The 18,728-nt window shown below is 40.1% G+C and overlaps 1 protein-coding gene across 2 annotated transcripts in view; it reads right to left on the bottom strand.

The window, feature by feature from the left end:
- Window positions 1-18,728, bottom strand: part of STXBP6 (syntaxin binding protein 6) — a 105,165-nt gene that overhangs the window by 69,958 nt on the left and 16,479 nt on the right. For both annotated transcript variants that reach the window (XM_083743629.1, XM_083743630.1), the window contains exon 2: window positions 11,513-11,700. In XM_083743629.1, coding sequence (XP_083599755.1) covers window positions 11,513-11,666 — 154 coding nt within the window. In that variant the 5' untranslated portion in view covers window positions 11,667-11,700. The remainder of the gene's footprint in view (window positions 1-11,512; window positions 11,701-18,728) is intronic.

Below are 18,728 nucleotides of genomic sequence, written 5' to 3'. Positions count from 1 at the left end.
GTCCCTCCACAAAGATAGATGGAGACTGAGAAACTGCCTAGGGAACCAGCAGAGTTGCAACCGAAGTCCATATACAATGTGTGGAGGAGGAAAGAGTGCTCAGATGCAAATGACTGAAGTTTGGATATTGCAAGGTTGAAAGCCTTTGAGGCCCAGGAAATAAGGAATAAGGGAAATAAGGAAAGGTAGAGATAGGAGGGAGAAACAAGATTTGTCCAGAGAAAGGAAGGACAGAGTAGTTTCCTGACTTTCACTGTAGGTTGCCATGGCCAAGTCTGGGGTTCCTAGCATTGGTTCAATTGATTTTGATACTCTGTCCTCAGCAAACTACACTGACAGCTTATAAATCACCTCCACTTTCTGAAAGGGCACCCAATGGTGTCAAGCGGGAACAGGAAGTGTCTTCAAATGAAGTTCAAAAATAGAAAAAGGTTTCCTTTTTGGATAACACTGACATGCATTTCCTACAAGGATCCTGACTAATCTGAAGAAATTACAAAACACTGCTTAAGAAGCAGAGAGAGGAGATGAGGAATATAACGAAGGAAGTCAAGTTGTTTCTACAGCCATTCACAGGATCAGGGCCGTTTTGAAAAACAGAGGAGCATGGAGCATCCTCCTGGAGGAATAAAAGTATTTCACATGTGGACTAATCCATGGGGCAGAAGCTGCTGGAGGAGACATCCAGTTATAGGAATGAAGCATCCTGGCAAGGCTTTAGCTCTAAGACACAAAGCGTGATTAATGTTAGTTCTGGACTGAAGGTATATTGAATTGCAATTAACATAAGCACTGAATTACTATCAAACATATCAATACAAACTTCCCACAAGGGGATCACAAGAGCTCTCTGGCAATTCAGAATTCACAGCCAGGTGACTGAGTTGTCTCTTGTGGGAAATGATGTCGAAGCTTCCCAGGACGTGAACATTTTTAGACTAAATCCAATTATCAGTGGGAAAGGCTTGTTGAAGGAGTAAAGTTGTATGTTTGCATTAGATTCTTTGAGGGAAGCTATGACTGTTTAAAGTGGTATGATACTACTTTAAATGTATGATGCAGTTGGGGCCTTAGGCTGCCATCTGCCCAGTGTGTCAAGAGACTTTCTTAAGGGTAGTATCTATCTAAGCATTTTGCAAATAACTAATTTCATACAAATTGTGGTACTCCTAAACTGCACAGGTCTTGAAACAGTCACTACAGCTTATCTTGAGATTTTTGTCAACTTCAACACCTTTCTAAAAGCAGAACAGCATACACTCAGGCCACACAGAACTGAGAGAAGAGGAACATGAATTTCACATTTTTGCATATTCTAACTTAGTTCAGAGAGAAGGGTCTGAACCTTACACATCCTACTGGTGACTGGGGCTGGGTGTGCTTTTAATAGTATGTGCATGCGCGCGCGCGTGCACACACACACACGTGTATGTGCAAATTCTTTGGTTGCATCAGAACAAAATCTCACACAACTGCCACGTCAATAGGATCTTCATACTGATGTGATTCGTTTGCAAGGCTTCTAATTCTCTAACATTCTTTCTGCAGAATCTACAATTCTTGCTTTCGCCTACTGGAAATACATGTAACTGGGAAATCACTTATTTGTGTTATGGTGAAAGGAAATCACAGAGTAGTCTCTCCCCCCCTCCCCGCCCTTACTTCTTCTGGATGCCTGGAGGTTCTGGATTTCTGGAGAGAAACACCCTCTCCAGAGGCATGTATAGGGAAGGGCATCAGACTCTCTTCCCTATTCCTTCCATGACTGGTCTAAGGGGAGTTCTGTTCTTGAAAAAGCAGCGCCAAAGCGCAAATGTTTAAACCTTTCCCCCAAGCATGCCTCCTGATCCTAGCTGCTCAACCGAGGAAACTGTATTTTTGGAGTGAACGATTTAGGTCAGAAAATGAGCGTTGGGGGGTGGGGGTGGGGAGAATGATTTAACAATTCCACTACAGTACTACCTCAGTGATTCAATTAGCACCCCACCCTCCAAATAAAAATTTCCATTTAGTAGACAAAGGTTAGAAACCTAGGATTACCGCCTGCTTCAAATTTCACATAAGCCACAAACTCTCTTGCCTTAGGCAAACCACTTCCACCTTCCCTATAATATAGGAATGAGATTTGCCTATCCCTACAAAGATATTGTTAAGGATTGGTGAGATAATATACATAAAGCACTCTGAACAATTCAAAAGCTCTATATAAAATGTAAACCTTTGTTATTATGATAATTTATAGCCCTAAATGTGTAGTCCTGTCTTCCACAGATGGTCCTAACAAAATTGGCTATCTATGATAAACCTACCATTGAGTCCGAATAAGAGATTTTTCTTCCCTGTGTTTCTCAAGTTCAACTATTTTTCATGAAGGAACAAAACTATGAGCATGCTTAAAAGGAGAATGGTGACAGCAGGACAAGGAGAGTTAATAATAATATTTCAAACTGTCATGCCTATCGCTGTGTCATTACATAAGACTATGTCCTATATACCTAGACCTTTCTTTCTAAAAATAAAATAATATATTTCAACCAACTCATTAGGAGCAGGTAATAATAGAGAACTTCTGTTCATTATCTGCTAGACATTTCTCATTCTGAGCAATAATTACATGGTTTGGTTAAAAGAAAAATGCAACTGTTTTAGACAGAGCACAAAGGAAATTAGGCATTTAAAAAGTATATTACAGGCAGGGGTGAGGTGGTGTCAAATCAAGATGTCAGATTATGGGAACTGAAGCTTAGCCTTCTCTCAGAAAATGGCTCAAAAACCTGTTCCCTGATCATGGAAAGAGACAGAGGCAACCATAAAGGGAGTCTGCAAACATAGGTGTATGATGCAGAAGGATGGTCTTTATTAGCAAATGGTCTTCAAGAAATTCGAGAGATCCAAAAATAGTTCAAAATGTTTGTATTTAAGCCTTAGCAGATGGTCATGATGTGTTGAGTAGGGATGGGTGATGTGGGGTTTTCAACATTGCAATATATCACCGGCTAAACATTGTGATATACTGATATGAGGATGGAACTATGTAGTGGTGAAGATGTGCATGACTGCTTTGCATAGCAAATGTCAGAAAGCATGGCTTCATGGGCTGTTGGGGACTGGACTGAACAGGAGGAATGGGAAATGAGCCCTTGGTCTGATCGGCTGCTCTCAGAAGAGGAGGAGGAATGGGAAGTTTCGCCTCCCCACCCCACCCCAGTCTCCAGCAGTTTCAGCAGAGAGGGAGACAGGAATGATGTACAGCTGAATGAGGAAATCCCGAGTTACAAGCTAGTGGTGGTGGTGGAGGAGGAGGGGGAAGTTAGAGAGCAGACAGCAGAGACCTCCCTGGAGAGTATGGGAGAACCTCCTAGTCCAAAGGCACATCCCTTTCAAGAACAGAGAATACAGAGGGATGTGACTCCTGTGACTTCCCATAGGTTTCCAGGATGCTGTGGGAGACGGAAGAGGAGGGACTCAGAGTAGCCAAGTCTCCTATGAGTGGAGACAAGGATCTTTTGTCTTGCAACCAGATGACTGAATAAAAAGCCATAAAATACAAACTCTTTGTTCTTCTTGCCTCTGAGGCTGGGGGCGGGGGGAGAGGATAATCCACACCTGACATAGGCAGTTAGTACTCTTTAGCAAGATGCAGGCCTTTTCCCTTCTTCTCAAGTGGCTTGTGCTTTGGTACACAAGAGCTGTATGAACAACTCAAGATCAGCCTGAAATTTGTATATTTCATAATGGTATAATGTTAACTGAAAATATGCATTTCTGCAAGATTTAGAACTTTTTTGGTTAATGTAGTAGCTAATGTTTCTCAATGATTGAGGTTCAGAGCCTTTTTAGTTCTACCATCACAGTAGTCAATGTAACAGTAACTCCATTCCATACTTAACATACTCAAAAATAAAAATAAATTGAAATCTGCTCTGTTGAGCTTGAATACCCACCCCTAACCTCTATTGTCTATATCTCTATGGTTTTGCCAATGCATGCCATGCTGCTATGTTTTGGTTTGGTCTCAAATAATAATTTTATTAAATCTTTTTGTTTAAAGGATACAAGATGATAAATCTGAAGGGCACATTCAGTAAGATTGTGCAATACTTTTGCTACCAATCCCTTGTCACTATTTACTGTCAGTCTTTCACATACTTTTTGTGAATAAGATTATCTGGGGGGTTTTAGAAGTACATGGCAGGTACTGAAATACCTATTCTCAATCTCCTGGGAAACCCCTGAGGTGTTAACACACAGAGCTGACAATGAAAACACTGGAAAGACTAATCACTTAATTAGCATAGCATGCTGTGCAGTGCATGTCTACTCAGAAGTAAGTCCCATTCCCAAGTAAGTGTGCACAGGACTGCAGTGTAAATCTTATTTGTGGAATAGGGGTAGTATCTTAACAGAAGACGAATTTTGTATGAATCAGAATATACCATCTGCTTTATTCAAAGCATTCTTACAACTTACAAAGTTCTTGTGTAATATGGAGAATTATTATGTTCTTCCACAATATTGCGTCTTTACAATAAATGGGTTCAATTCTATAGCCCTCTGAAGGATTAGCTACAGAAATGAATGGAAGTTAGGCAGGCAATTCTGTATGAAACTTGTACTGTACAAGTATTTGTCATATTCTGAAATTATTACAAAGTGGGGAAGAAAGAAGAGGGCATGCTGAGAGGAGGACACAGGAGCCTAAGGCTTGTTTACATCTGAACAAGGCCATTACACAGTTTGTAAGTTCTATCTATCTATCATCTATCTATCTATCTATCTATCTATCTATCTATCTATCTATCTATCTATCTATCATCTATCATCTATCTATCTATCTATCTATCTATCTATAATTGACCACGTTAATACACAACTATTACCCTATAGATCTAATCTTACTGGAAATGAATTCTGTAAGACTTGGGTTTTGTAGCTTTTCTTCATTTTCAAGGACAGTGAAGCCATCTGGTCGACAGCTGCTTGGCTTTGAAAAGTTGTCATGTACATTACACTATCCTCAAAAATCACCAGGAGACAGTTATTTTCACACTTTAGGTCCTCTCAGATATTACAACACCACCCATAAAGTATTAGTCAGGCAAACTACAGAGAAAGCAGTCAGCCGCATCCTACATATAAGGAATTTTAGCCAAATGATAAAGGGCACCATGTGGAGTTCTGTTCTCACATAACAGGACCTTGGAGTGTGTGTGTCTCCCCCCTGCCAACTGTGGCCTACCAAAAAAGCTATTTCAGAGACCATTACCTATATTAGAACAATTACACACACACACGGTATTCACTAGTATAGAGTATCATCAAGGCATTGCTGTTCATGGCAGCCATTTTGTGCTGGCACCCACAGCACTTTTTTTCCAAATATGATAATGATGATTGATGATGATGAAGAAGAAGAAGAAGAGGAGGAGGAGGAGGAGAAGGAGTTTGGATTTGATATTCCCTTTATCACTACCCTAAGGAGTCTCAAAGCGGCTAACAATCTCCTTTCCCTTCCTCCCTCACAACAAACACTCTGTGAGGTGAGTGAGGCTGAGAGACTTCAGAGAGAAGTGTGACTAGCCCAAGGTGACCCAGCAGCTGCATGTGGAAGAGCAGGGAAGCGAACCCGGTTCACCAGATTACGAGTCCACTGCTCTTAACCACTACGCCACACTGGCTCTTCAGTGAGTGCTGGCACCCCACTTTTTACCAAAAAGAGCAGTCTCTCTTTGTGTGTGTATACACACACACACTTAAATCACCAACTGTACATATGCTAACCACAAAAGAGCTGAAATACAGTGGAGCTGCATCATACTTGCATTTAATTCATACAAATTCAACCATGCATGCTTGGCAAAAAGAAAAAAAAAAGTGCTCCACAGCAGGTCATGTGCAGCTGCCACCCCTGGAAAAAGCAGCAAGGAACCCTGTTGTTTTTTGTTCCTCCTTCCCTCTCTTAGGATCCCATCCACCAGTTTAAGGAACTGTTCCAGCCTTTTTCTCCTGCCTCTCTTTTCTCTTTCTCTCCCTCTCTGCCTCCTCCTCTGCTTTTCATCCCTGCCCTCCAGGCTCACACATGGAGGAGTGGGCAGGAAAGCCCCTCTGACTGGACTACCAATACATACAGCTCCAGCTCAGAAACAAGCAGTGCCTCACAGCCTGACAGGGGAGGGAAAGTGCGTCAAAAGATTTTGATTGTAATTTTGATTATAAGCAATTTTTTAGCCTGACTTGCTGACTCCAGAACCTAACCCTTGCATAAGACGTGATTCCACTATAATTAAATTAATTTCTTGATGGAAATTATAATTACTTTTAATGATGATAGGTTAGTGTGAACCATTTACTGAACGGTTTCTGCTGGCTCTTACACTGCATCACCAGCTGGCCTGCAGTTTTTTGTATGCATTTTAAATGATTTTTCTAAAAAGAAAGAAAGAAAGAAAGAAAGAAAGAGAAAGAAAGAAAGAAAGAAAGAAAGAAAGAGAAAGAAAGAAAGAAAGAAAGAAGGCAATTAATAGTACAAATCGAAATTTTAAAAGTAGTTGCGAAAGTAAGTTGCCAGCTACAAGTAATAATCTTGGGATCATGGAATATTTGAAAGTGTTCAAGCAGATGGTCAATCAACAATAGTTGACTGGTCAACTGACTGGCATGCTGACCCAGAAGAAACCCTCCACAGTGGATGACAGTGAGAGTTGCTGTAATGGAAAGGAAAATGGATACATATACGCATATGTACAAAAAAGCACTTAAGCTCACATATGGGCTTATCTGGATCAGAGCCCTCCATTTCAACCATTTTACTTGTGCAAATCACATTCATGTAAAATAAATGACTTTTCCCCATGCAGTCCACTATGATGACGTCATGCTTTTAGAAGCAATAATTTAAAAATAGCTGAAGTTAACTTTAGCTGATATACACATTAGAGGGTTCATTAGCTACAAAACCACCACCTCCTCATTTCAAATGGACACAAGAGCTTATATACAATGCAATTTTATCTTTACCGATGCTGCCTTTTATGATTTCACTTAAGGGCTAATTGGCAATACACAATGTATAATCTAGTTGCACATCTAAAATGGCTTTCATCATGATCAAACATTTACCACAAATTGTGAACTCATGGGTGAGGTCCTCCTGAAACAAAAGCAGTAATAGGCTAAGAGTATGCAACACCTTTTCTTTAATTAGAACAAAATATCGTATTTTAATGCTTTGAAAGAAAATCACACCATCAAGTGCCACACAGGTCATCAGCCAAACCACAAGGAAATTACTATTATGGTTATCCATTCCACATAAAGCTTTATATTATGGCAATAAATGAAGTCTAAAAGTCATCAGAAATTCTGAAAGTTTGCTAGTGTCAACACAGCTGCCTTCTCGGTTTGAGTGCATCCACTGAGAAAAACTGGAAATAAATAAAGTGTGTGTATGTGTGAACCACTTTCTATTATTTAGAAACCCATGGCAATTGGGGAGTAGGAGACTACATTTCACAGTAAGAAGGAAAAAATTAAGGATTCTTTTAATTTCCAAAACTGTTTTCTGAGAAAATTAAAAATAGGCATACCAGAGCAGTGAGCAAATACCCTGCTGCTAATCAGCTGCTAGAATGGAGACAGTGATGACAGAAGCTATTTTGGCACCCGATATCAAGTTTGACTGACATGCCTCCAAGCAGCAGTCAGTCTCTTCCAGCTGTTCCTGAATCTGCAAGTGCTGGACGAAAGACTACTCACAGCTATTGCTACGCTACCCATGACAAGACTGGAATCAATTAACAGGCTAGAACACAGCCCACTGGGTTTCTTACCTGTAAGTTATCCCACAGTGACTTAACTTTTTTAAAAGTTCTCTGATGATATTTATGAGTAATGCCCCCCTCTCAGGGTAGGAAGGCAGATTTAAAGAAATTAAAAGACTGCCCACACTGTGCTCAACTCCTCCCTGTAAGTCCCCAAGCTGAAAAGTTGAGGAGAACTCTGGAAATAGATCTATAAGAATCTCAGAACAACTAAGAAATAATAACAATAAATGGCTAAGAAGAAACTGTTAGTTCTCTCTGACATTCCAGGTTATTCAGGGTCAAATGATAAGAGAGAGACGGAGATCCATGATCAGATTTCCTGCATCTTTAATTTTTATCACATAGAGATCATGGTGAACCCTGATATGGATCTCTGGGCAAGATTCAAATCCCAGCACAAAGGGCTTCTGATAGTGCAGTAGGGCTTTTCAACCCCCCCCCCACTCCCCACACCAGTACCTCCCAAAATTGGTTTGTAAGGTCAGGAGACTTCCATCTAAAAAAACCAAAGATAAGTACAAAAATACTATATTAACAACAACAACAAAATCCAATAAAATCAGGTGCAAGGGTGGAGTTGCATTTTGACATATCAACAAGTGTTGGTGCAATCTGCATCACATCCCACAAGCCAACACCTCTTTACTGATGAACCTCTTTGCTTTCTCCAAAAGGAGGTTCTGGCATTTGAAACAGAAGCATAGAATTTACAAGCTACATGAATTCACAGGTAGGAGCCCCAGCCTTCCATTCTTTCAAATATGATACGATACAATACAATACGATAATCTTTATTGTCATTGTCCCATACTGAACAACAAAATTGAAAAATCTACATCAGACATTCAAAAACCAACAAGCCTGCTATCCCAATTATCCCAGCCTGGTTAGCCCCTAAAAACTCTAATATCCCATAATTAAATACCATATACTCACACAGAGACTACATTAAAGGTAAAGGTAAAGGGACCCCTCACCATTAGGTCCAGTCGTGACCGACTCTGGGGTTGCGGCACTCATCTCGCTTTATTGGCTGAGGGAGCCGGCGTACAGCTTCTGGGTTATGTGGCCAGCATGACTAAGCTGCTTCTGGCGAACCAGGGCAGCACACGGTAATGCCGTTTACCTTCCCGCCGGAGCGGTACCTATTTATCTACTTGCACTTTGACGTGCTTTCGAACTGCTAGGTTGGCAGGAAGACTACCTTACGCTGCATTTAAAACCAAAATAGCATTTGGATAGAAACTGTTTCTCAGGCAGCTAGTCCTAGTCTTTATAACCCTGTACCTTCTTCCAGAAGGCAGAAGCTGAAAGAGATCATTTCCGGGGTGCGCACTATCCAAATAGCTGGCTGGGACCCCTCTCTTCTAGAAGGAAGGACAAGGGGAGCATTCTACTCTGCATTTTCATAGGGGAACTCATCCACTCCCAGTATCTTTTACATGTAGTCAATTCCACTGGCAGTGAAGGTAAGAGGGGAATCATTTTGCCTTTAATTGTTCGAACCAGAAGACAACAGATTGTAAGGAAGGTTTTCCAGAAGCCCTGAGCTTTTGAAAGGTGAAATATAAAATTTATTAAATAAGAGCAATGGATTTAAACCAGCGGATCAACTAGCAAGTTAAGACCCAGTCTGACACAGCAGGTTGAGGTGTGCACTCGTCAATAATTCCTGTCGTTTGCACTTGTGGACTGTAAATACACAACATGACATTTGGATCTAAATGTCAGCTCAGCTTTACCCTCTAAATTCTCAATACTGCTAGCCTACAATTACAGGACTATATTCTTGAGTTCTTTGCAGTCTAACAAGCGTTGCCTGTTCTCTGCAGTATGCTTTTCAACAGCAGAATAAGGATGAGAGAAAAGTGGATCCCACAAGCTAAAGGAGTGCAATAATCAACCGAACAAACTTCCAAAGCTCCTTCATAGCTCAATATATAGTTATCTCTAAGAACTGTTAAAATTGGCTTTGACCTGGAAAAACAGCCTTCTTTTTCTATCTTCTTTTAAAAAAGTTATTATTGCATCTGTGTTACCCACTTATAACATAGCTAAATTTGAATTATTAGTATTGGCCAACTACGAGGCAGCATACGTGCTGTGACCCTACCTTTGCAAAGAAAATGTCTGAAACGGTAGGTAAGCCAAGTTTTGAGCAAAGCTTAAAATTTAAAGTTGCAAATTAAAGCTAATTTGTGGATAGTTAACAAATCTACCTCATTTTTAAACATACAGCCATTTTAATTACCCTTAGATTTCTATTTGGATAATAAAGGAAGCAGGACATAGCTATTCAAAGATGTGAATTTAGAAGACCTCTGTGAGAGCTCCTCTCCAGAGAACTTCAAGTCTGGAGTAAAAGGTCCTCAAAAGACAGAGCAAGGTGACCCAATAGCAGAAGAGAGGACAAGGAGCTGTTTTTCAGATGATCTCATGCCAATGATCTACCTCCAGGGATGAGTAGGGTGGATTAGCGGGGACCATCTTGCTGTGAGTCCAGGAATACCAGTTCCCTGCTCTGAAACCCCTTTTCTACTTGGCCCTGACTGACTCCAACTACAAAAGTTGAAGCTCTTGAACAGACTATTGGGCTGAGGTATTATTAGGGGTGTGTTGTTGTTGTTGGGGGGTGGGTGTTGTTGCTATTTTTATTTATTTTAGAACTTATAATTTATGTAGAAATTGTTCAATATGTACTTCTTGATGTTTTATTATTTTGCTACTTTTGTTATGTCTGTCAATATGTAATTTTTTACATGTTGTAAGCTGCCTTGAACATGGTTTTAACTTTGGAAAGGCAGTATGCAAATAAAACGATGGAATGATTCTCATAATAGGAAACCTGATTTGACAGAAGGATGAACGGCAGAATGCACTGCTAACTTAGTAAAAACGCTAATGACATTGTGAGATGTCTAGATTACGTCAGCAAACAGGCTGCCTTGTTACCCTCTTGGACAATGTGGAATGAATGAGGCCAGTCACTCTTGGTACATGTAGAAACCTTTTGGTACATGTTGTAAAATAGAGTTACAACTGGAACAAAGTACTGCTTCACATAAATCAAAATCTACCAGTGGAGTTTATTTCTCTAAAATTTGGAAAATCAGATATGGCTTTGAAAATAATTAGACAAATTTCATGGGAGAACAGCATAGCAGGACAAAGTTACGGATCGCCTCCATCACACCCCGCTTGTGAGCTTTCCAGAGACAACCAATGGACCACTAATGGTGGCAGAATGGATCTCATACAGCAAGTGAATCCCTAGGCCCAGGGAAGCTCAGTGGGTATTTGGAAGCAAATTAAATCTGCATAAAACATGTGCCAAATAAATAAATCCCTGAATGCCAACACCAGAAACCCACATAAATTCCCTCCAAGCACATGAATGGCAAAGTGAATTCATCTTTCTATAATTTCCTGTCAAACACTAGAAAGATCACTGAAATTACAAGGACAGTTCAACATTGCCACTTACAGCATATAATTGCCGTAGACATCCATACCTTTGCCTTATGTAGTCAAACCTATGAATATCAAATGACAAAGCATACTGTTGATCTACTTGTTTGATTAAAATTCATGGTACCACATTATTTTTAGCAATCACAACATCTAATCAGTTAATCAAACTACAAAGAGAAACTGAAAGGACAGCTAGATGTCAAAATCATTTTTCTTACCTGACAAACAGATGTAAGTTAAATATTCGCCCTGACCCCCCGTTGCCAAAAAAGGAATCTTTTTCTTCGTTCTCCTTTTTACTTGGACTGCTCCCAACATTCTTTCATCATGCGGAGCGAAAATCTCTTTGCTGATAGTGGATTTGGCACTCATTGTAGATCAGAGATGGAGGAGACGGATTGCGTTCCTAGAATAAAATTCATATGGTACATTTTAATTTCACTTATACAGCATACTGATTCCCATTACCCTTCACTTATATAGTATACTGATTTCCAATACTCTTCAGTAGAAAGTACATGCACAAACATATGCAAGATAAAAAATAAAAAAGCAGTTATACGGTCAAGGATTAAACCTGAACAGTATAACCAGATCCTTGCTACTATCATCATGGCAACTGCCATCAAGTTTATGCCCTCTCAGAATCCAATATCTGTCATGCTGAGAGGATGAGACAACAAAAACTCTTTCCATGGACTAAATTTTATTTTTTTTCCACCAAACCACCATACCCTCTCAGAGCAGAAAAAAACAGCAACTTGCAGGAAGCAGGTGTTTGCGGGGGGGAGGGGGCATAACATATAAACTCCAAATAAGCTCCAGGCTTATTTATGTATATAAGGCTCCAGGTTCATTCATCTATGTCTCAGGTCTTCCTAAAACATTTGAGTGATTCTGTTATTCAGGCTCACCAGCAATGTTGCAAATGCATGTACTATGGATCTCACTCCAAGCATAAGGATCAGTTATTGACACTTCACTTTTATGTAAACCAACTTAACTCAGATCTTTCCATTTAAATACTCCTGTTTGCAGTCAGAGTAAAGAGTCAGTAAAAATATTAACTAATTTGTTCGTGTGTGGGTTTTTTAAATTGCCTCGACTCTTTGTTTTTGCAGCAACCAACAAACTATTCTTTCCTAAATCACAAATTAGTTACATCAACATACAACAGTGTTGATTGGAAGCAATATATGTATATAAATCATTGCTTCCTGGTTACTTCCCACTGCAAATCCCCCCCCAACTCCACTGCTTGCCTACAAGGGCTTTGCTGTAACTCCTCTTGTCCTGCAGTATTATGTGATTACATCATACACTGGTAACATCAACAGACATAGCCCTTCCCATTTACAGTAGCAAGCTACATCTGCATGGACACTGGTTATTGTTCACTGACAAACGTTATTCTGTGCAAGATGGAAAGCTGCAGCCTTCTAAAAGATCAGTATTGTACTGCTTTCAGCTATACTGATCTTTGAATGATTTGTCATCTTTTGGTATATTTCCAGGCAGACGTGCCTTTCTTCATGTGATGCCAAATGCTCTGAATACAAGACAACTTTAGTACGTAAACATCCAACTATCCTAAGCTCTTTGAAGTATTGTATAGCCATTTAAGTTTAAGACATGATCTCAAGCATCTGATTTAGCATGTCTGATATATTTAGCAAAACTAAAAACAAACGAACACCATGTTAATTTTACATGCTGTAAAAGACAGCAAACTGATATACAACTACCTGGGAGTGAGTCCCATTGAACTAAATCTTGCTTCTGGATATACATGCACAGGATTACACCCTGTAAATGACTCAAAGGTTTCAACTACTGTACTCAAAAGGTTCAAATACTTTTGTAGCAAAATACTTGACTTGGGATGCATGTGTGCAAGTTACAGCATACACTTAATGTCGTTAAAATTTTACATTTGAAACCAGAGTCAAAAGCTTTACTTGGAAATTATTGTTTTTTAAAATTTGTTTTATAGGAATACAAAACTCTAAATCAAAATGAAACTACTGCAAAATTAGTACAGGAAATTTGTTTTCAAAAATCTTACACATGTTATCAATTTTCTGGCTATGAGGTTTCAAGCATCTTAAATATCCAAACCGGCACTCTGAGCACTATGCAAGCATTTCCCTTTCCTCACTCAAATTCTCAGATCTCTAACCGAAATGAGTTCTATTCTATGACCACCCTCAGCAGAAATCTGCCCTCAGTAGGAATATCTAAACTAGGCCACAGACAAATGCAGCCGTAAAAATATAGGTACGGAAAACAGCACTCCTTCAGTCTAAGCCTTCAGAATTGCATGTTACTGCTTCAAAAACTTGTGCTTCTGCACCTACTTTCCATCTCTAATTTCTTTGAATTATAGTTAACGACATTTACATATTCCACTTGATTGCAGTAAAACCTCCAAGTGGTTTATGAAACAAAATCTGCTTCGATTTCCTGGTTAGAGAGTTGGTGGCTTTCTCACATGGAAATCCCATGGATCCACCAACATCTGCATCACATGAGTTATGCACATGTAGCTTCAAACGCCTATTTATGCTGTAAATAAGCGTTTATGCTGCCGCCTAGGATTCTGAGAATCTTTTCTGACACAACAGTATATCACATAGTCTTCCTATATGACATGTACAAGATCACACTCTAGACCAGTCTTCCCCAATATGGTCCCTCCGGATGTTGCTGGACTACAGTTCCCATCATCCATGACCACTGGCCATGCTGGCTGGGGCTGATGGGCATTTTACTTTTCTGCAGTAAACCTCATTTGTATGTTTTTATTATCTGAAGCAGTGCTTTGAAAGTGACTTGAGTTGTGTTCCATTGACTAATATGCACCCTTAAAATACCGTATTTTTCGCTCCATAAGACGCACCCTTTCCTTGAGTTGTGTTCCATTGACTAATATGCACCCTTAAAATACCGTATTTTTTGCTCCATAAGATGCACCCTTTCCTTCCTAAAAAGTAAGGGGAAATGTGTGTGCCTCTTATGGAGTGAATGAAGGGGGGAGGGAGGTAGGCAGGAAAAGCCCCCAAGAGCTCCATGCGGCTCTTGCGGGCTTTTCCCCAGGAGGGGGAAGGGACTGACACGGCCAGCCAGTCCCTTCTCTCTCCTCGTAGAAAAGCCCACAGGAGCTGCGTGCTCCTTAAAGGGTGCACAGCTCCTGTGGATGGTGGGGTATTGCCATAGCCCCATGATGGGGGTATTGCCATAGCCATGTGCAGCCCCTCCGGCTGGGAGAGGCTGCACGCAGCTATGGCTTCTTTAGCCGCGCGCAGCCTCTCCTGGCTGGAGAGGTTGCGTGTGGAAGCCCAGACAGCAAGCGGGATCCATCCCGCTCGCTGTCTTGGCTTCTTTGCTCTTTGGGGCTGGGTGGGGGAACCTGGGCTTCCCCCGGCAGCTCCAGAAGCTCTGGGAGAAGCGGACAATATTTTTTTTCTTGATTCCCCCCTCTAAAAACTAGGTGCGCCTTATGGTCTGGTGCGCCTTATGGAGCGAAAAACATGGTAATTGTTGTCCAAGTATCAAATTATATATATGCAAGAGAGAAAACTAATTTTCCTTTTTAATAATGTTATTGTTTTTGGGTCTTCAGTAACTCCTTTGCTTCTATTCAGTTGCTGCTTGGTTGACTTCAGACCTGCCTCAGGCTGTGAAGGTTTATTTGGCATCAGGTGTTGTTCCTTTGTTCCTGTATCAACACCCCTTTCCAAACAATTTAATGGATTACCTTCAAAGTCTTGGCAGTTAGACAAATTCACTCCCAATTATATAGTATGTATGTTTGTTTGTTTTCTCTGAAAGGGTTTCATTGTGTCCAGATAAAGATTGCAGAGGAGGAGGAGAGAGAAGTAAGCAGGATGAAAATGAAAATCTCATCTTACAGATGAGCATTAACTATCCTAGGCTGCATCAACAGAAGTATAGTGTCCAGATCATGGGAAGTAAGAGCGGGGCTTTTTTTTTTTTTTTATCTAGAACTCGCCAGAATTCAGTTCTGGCACCTCTCAGGGGGATGTCATTGCCATTTTAAGAGAACAAGGGAGGCATTCATGGTGAGTTGTGGCACCTAGAAAAATAGCACTGAGTAAGAATGCTACTGTATTCTGATTTGATCAAACCACACCAGTTTGGGTGCCACAATTTCAGAAGGACATTGACAAGATGGAACGTGTGGAAAGGAGAGCAACCACGATGATCACGGGTCTGGAAACCAAGCCTTATGAGGAATGGTTGAGGGAGTTGGTTATGTTTAGCCTGGATATGAGAAGACTGAGAGGAGATATGATAGCCATCTTCAAATATCTCAAGGGTTATCACGTGGAAGAGGAAACAAGCTTGTTTTCTCTTGCTCTGGAGGGCAAGACTCAAACCAATGTCTTCAAGTTACAAGAAATGAGATTACACCTAAACATCAAGAAGAACTTTCTCACAGTAAGAGTCGTTCAGCAGTGAAGCAGACTCCCACAAGAGGTGGTGGACTCTCCAACTATTTTAAAAAGTCAAGAGGCTGTATATATAAGATTAGCCCAAATTAAATGTCCCATACTGTTTGCTTAATATTTACAAGCAAAAGTCTAAAACGCTAAAAAGTATTTTTTTTAAAAAAAAAGTCATATAGGCAAGATTTCACTGTTGCAAACAATGAAAACATTTAACTGTTTTGCAACACATTTCCTTTGGCCTTCAGGCTCAAGGAACAGTTTGTTTTCAAGTGGGTTAAGTAGTGAATGTTTCTAGGCAACATCTTGGGAAGCAAACTATCAGATACACTTTCCCCACCCTGCTTGAATAATCAAGGCACGTTTTAAGCTCATAGGTTAAAAAAAAATGCCTTCCATGTAGGAGATCTGAAAATACTAGATCAGAAAGGATTGTAATAATTTATTGATCTGGTCTATCTATAATAGATAAACTTTGATGTCACCAGAATGTGAAGGTTTTGAACATTATTCTCCAGCATTTCAATGTGTTACAGCTATAAAGGAATGGTATACTTTGATGAATTCCAACCTGGGATACCCAATCTAATTACTCAATTTTCTTTTTCTGAAATAGAGGAGTCATGGAGCGCCAATATTATGGCATTCAGAGATTTAAACATTCACTGAGTAAGAACAAAAATGATCTTACAAGAATATTGTCTTGAACAGGCTGTCCTGAATGTGTCCTAAGAACTTTAATAATGTTGTTAGAATTTAGGAGTCTAAGGGAATCAATGGCTGAAATCTTTTTTAAAAAACTAGTCGTGGAATTTACATATTACAGATAGACAAAAAAACATTAATATGGCTGGCATACTGCAGAACTATGATTTCAGTTATCCTTTCAGCACATTTTATATTATGAGATCACATGCTAATTGCCAGTCAAATACATGAGAAAGTTACTCAGAAAAAAAGTCTAATGTTTCAGTCTCATATACACACTTAACTGGGAGTAAATTATATTGAACCCAATGGGACTTGTTTCTGGCTAAATATGAATAGGATGGCACTATAATGCATTTGGCATTATCAATATATATAATAAAGAATTGCAGGAAGTTGAAAGCAATATTTGATTAGATACATAATGCCCTGTCTTGCAAGAAAAAATACAGTGTGGAAGACTGTTATCATCCTTGCAGCATTATTTAAGAAATGCAGTTAAAGTCTGGAAAAAACCACTTAAAGCTCTCAAACTGAAACATGAAATGCAAGAAACGTTATGTTGTCCATTGTGCGAGGTTAACCACTATAAGCTTGCGAAGAGTTTCATAAGCAGCCACATCAACAGTTTGCAAACATGGGGTTGCATCTAACTAAATTTTACTCTGAAGAAACTCACTGAAATTAATGGACAAGACTAACTTAGGTCCATTCCTTTCAATGCATCTACTCTTGAGTAAAACTTTTTTTGGGGGTAGAAGCCCTAGTTCTCAATGTTGTGAGTGAACATGTGCAATACAGGGGAACTACATCTTGTGTGAGGGTTAGATTCCCAAGGTTACACGTATACACGAAAACTGCATATAGCCCAAATAACCCTTGGAGATGCCCATGTAGTTAGCCAGCCTGCTTGCCTTCTATAAGGCACTAAGTGAGGAGAAAAGTCCCACACAGCACACCTGCACCTTTGGGCAGCAGTGCAGTGGCTCTGAGAGTGGCTCTGAGAGTTGTGTGAATGCTCTCACAAGAGCACTCGTTTTGTGCTGGGTCTTGGCTGTTTTCCCCAGGCAAAGCCACTTTGGTGCACCCTGAGAGCAGGGTGCCTTTAGCTTTCAAGAGATCCCATAGGAAATCCCCACCACTCCCAGAGCCACGGTGCTGCTGGCCAAAGGTGCCCTGCTCAAGGGGTATGCAAAGCAGGCCTTGCCCAAGACCTCTGATCCTTTCCCTCCCCAGACCGCCTTCAACCGCGTATGGTTGAAATCACAGAATCACAGAGTTGGAAGGAATCCTGAGGATCTTCTAGTCCAATCCCCTGCAATACAGGAATATGCAGCTGTCCCTTAATGGGAATTGAAGCTGCAACCTTATGTTATCAGCACCACGTTCTAACCAACTGAGCGATCCCATTTCAAGTCAAATGCATGTTAAGATGCAGATTTGCTGTATATTAAATGTACTAAATCTCTGCTTCCTTATTTCTTTTGTAAACACAGAGTAACAAGAACAGATAAAAAAAAACACAATACACACCACTACAATAAAATCAGCTTTAGCACAATATGACACACTTTAAAAAACCAAAAAGAAATCCTACTTTTACAGGAGACTGGACTATATTACAGCCCATAAAATCACTTCCATGCCACACACCATGCCAATTTTAGTTTAAGTATCAGAAGCTACTCACGAACTTGGTCCTTGGCTGTAGGATGTAACACCTGCCCTTTAACACTCAAACCAAATGGAGTGCAATTCATAGCATCAAATGTGGGATAGGGAGTGGAGAATTGACAGTGGATAATTTGGCGTATTCTTCCCCACTTCAAACAGCAATGCCTGTCTCTCTTCCACAATCACAGCAGAGAATGGTCAACAAAAGGAATCCAGCTTTCAAGCTCCAGTAATCTCTATATTATGGCTCTGAATGAAGTGCTATTTCCTTATAGCTCATAATTTTTTATTCATACCTTGCAAGTAGCAAATGTTAGGGGTTTGTTGTTGTTGCTACCACTTCTGAAAAGGGTCGATACAAACAATCAAGCAACAAATACAGAATAGAAGCCAGTAAACAAGACTATTGAGGGAATGCAATTTCTTAGGGTTTTTTTTAAAAGAAGTCCCCCCCCCCTTTTTAATGCAGTTAAAACCTTGGTACACAAAAGGCATCCTATGAAAATTCAACACAGAAAAAGGACATGTTAAAATCGCACAAGAAAAACAAAATTCTTAGGCATTCAACTGCAGACAGGTCTCA

The sequence above is a fragment of the Podarcis gaigeae genome (genome assembly GCF_964106915.1).
Source record: "Podarcis gaigeae genome assembly, chromosome: 1".
In the NCBI taxonomy this organism is placed as follows: Eukaryota; Metazoa; Chordata; class Lepidosauria; order Squamata; family Lacertidae; genus Podarcis; species Podarcis gaigeae.
The sequence above is the reverse complement of the archived record's forward strand: the minus strand, read 5'-3'. Positions and strand labels throughout refer to the sequence as shown.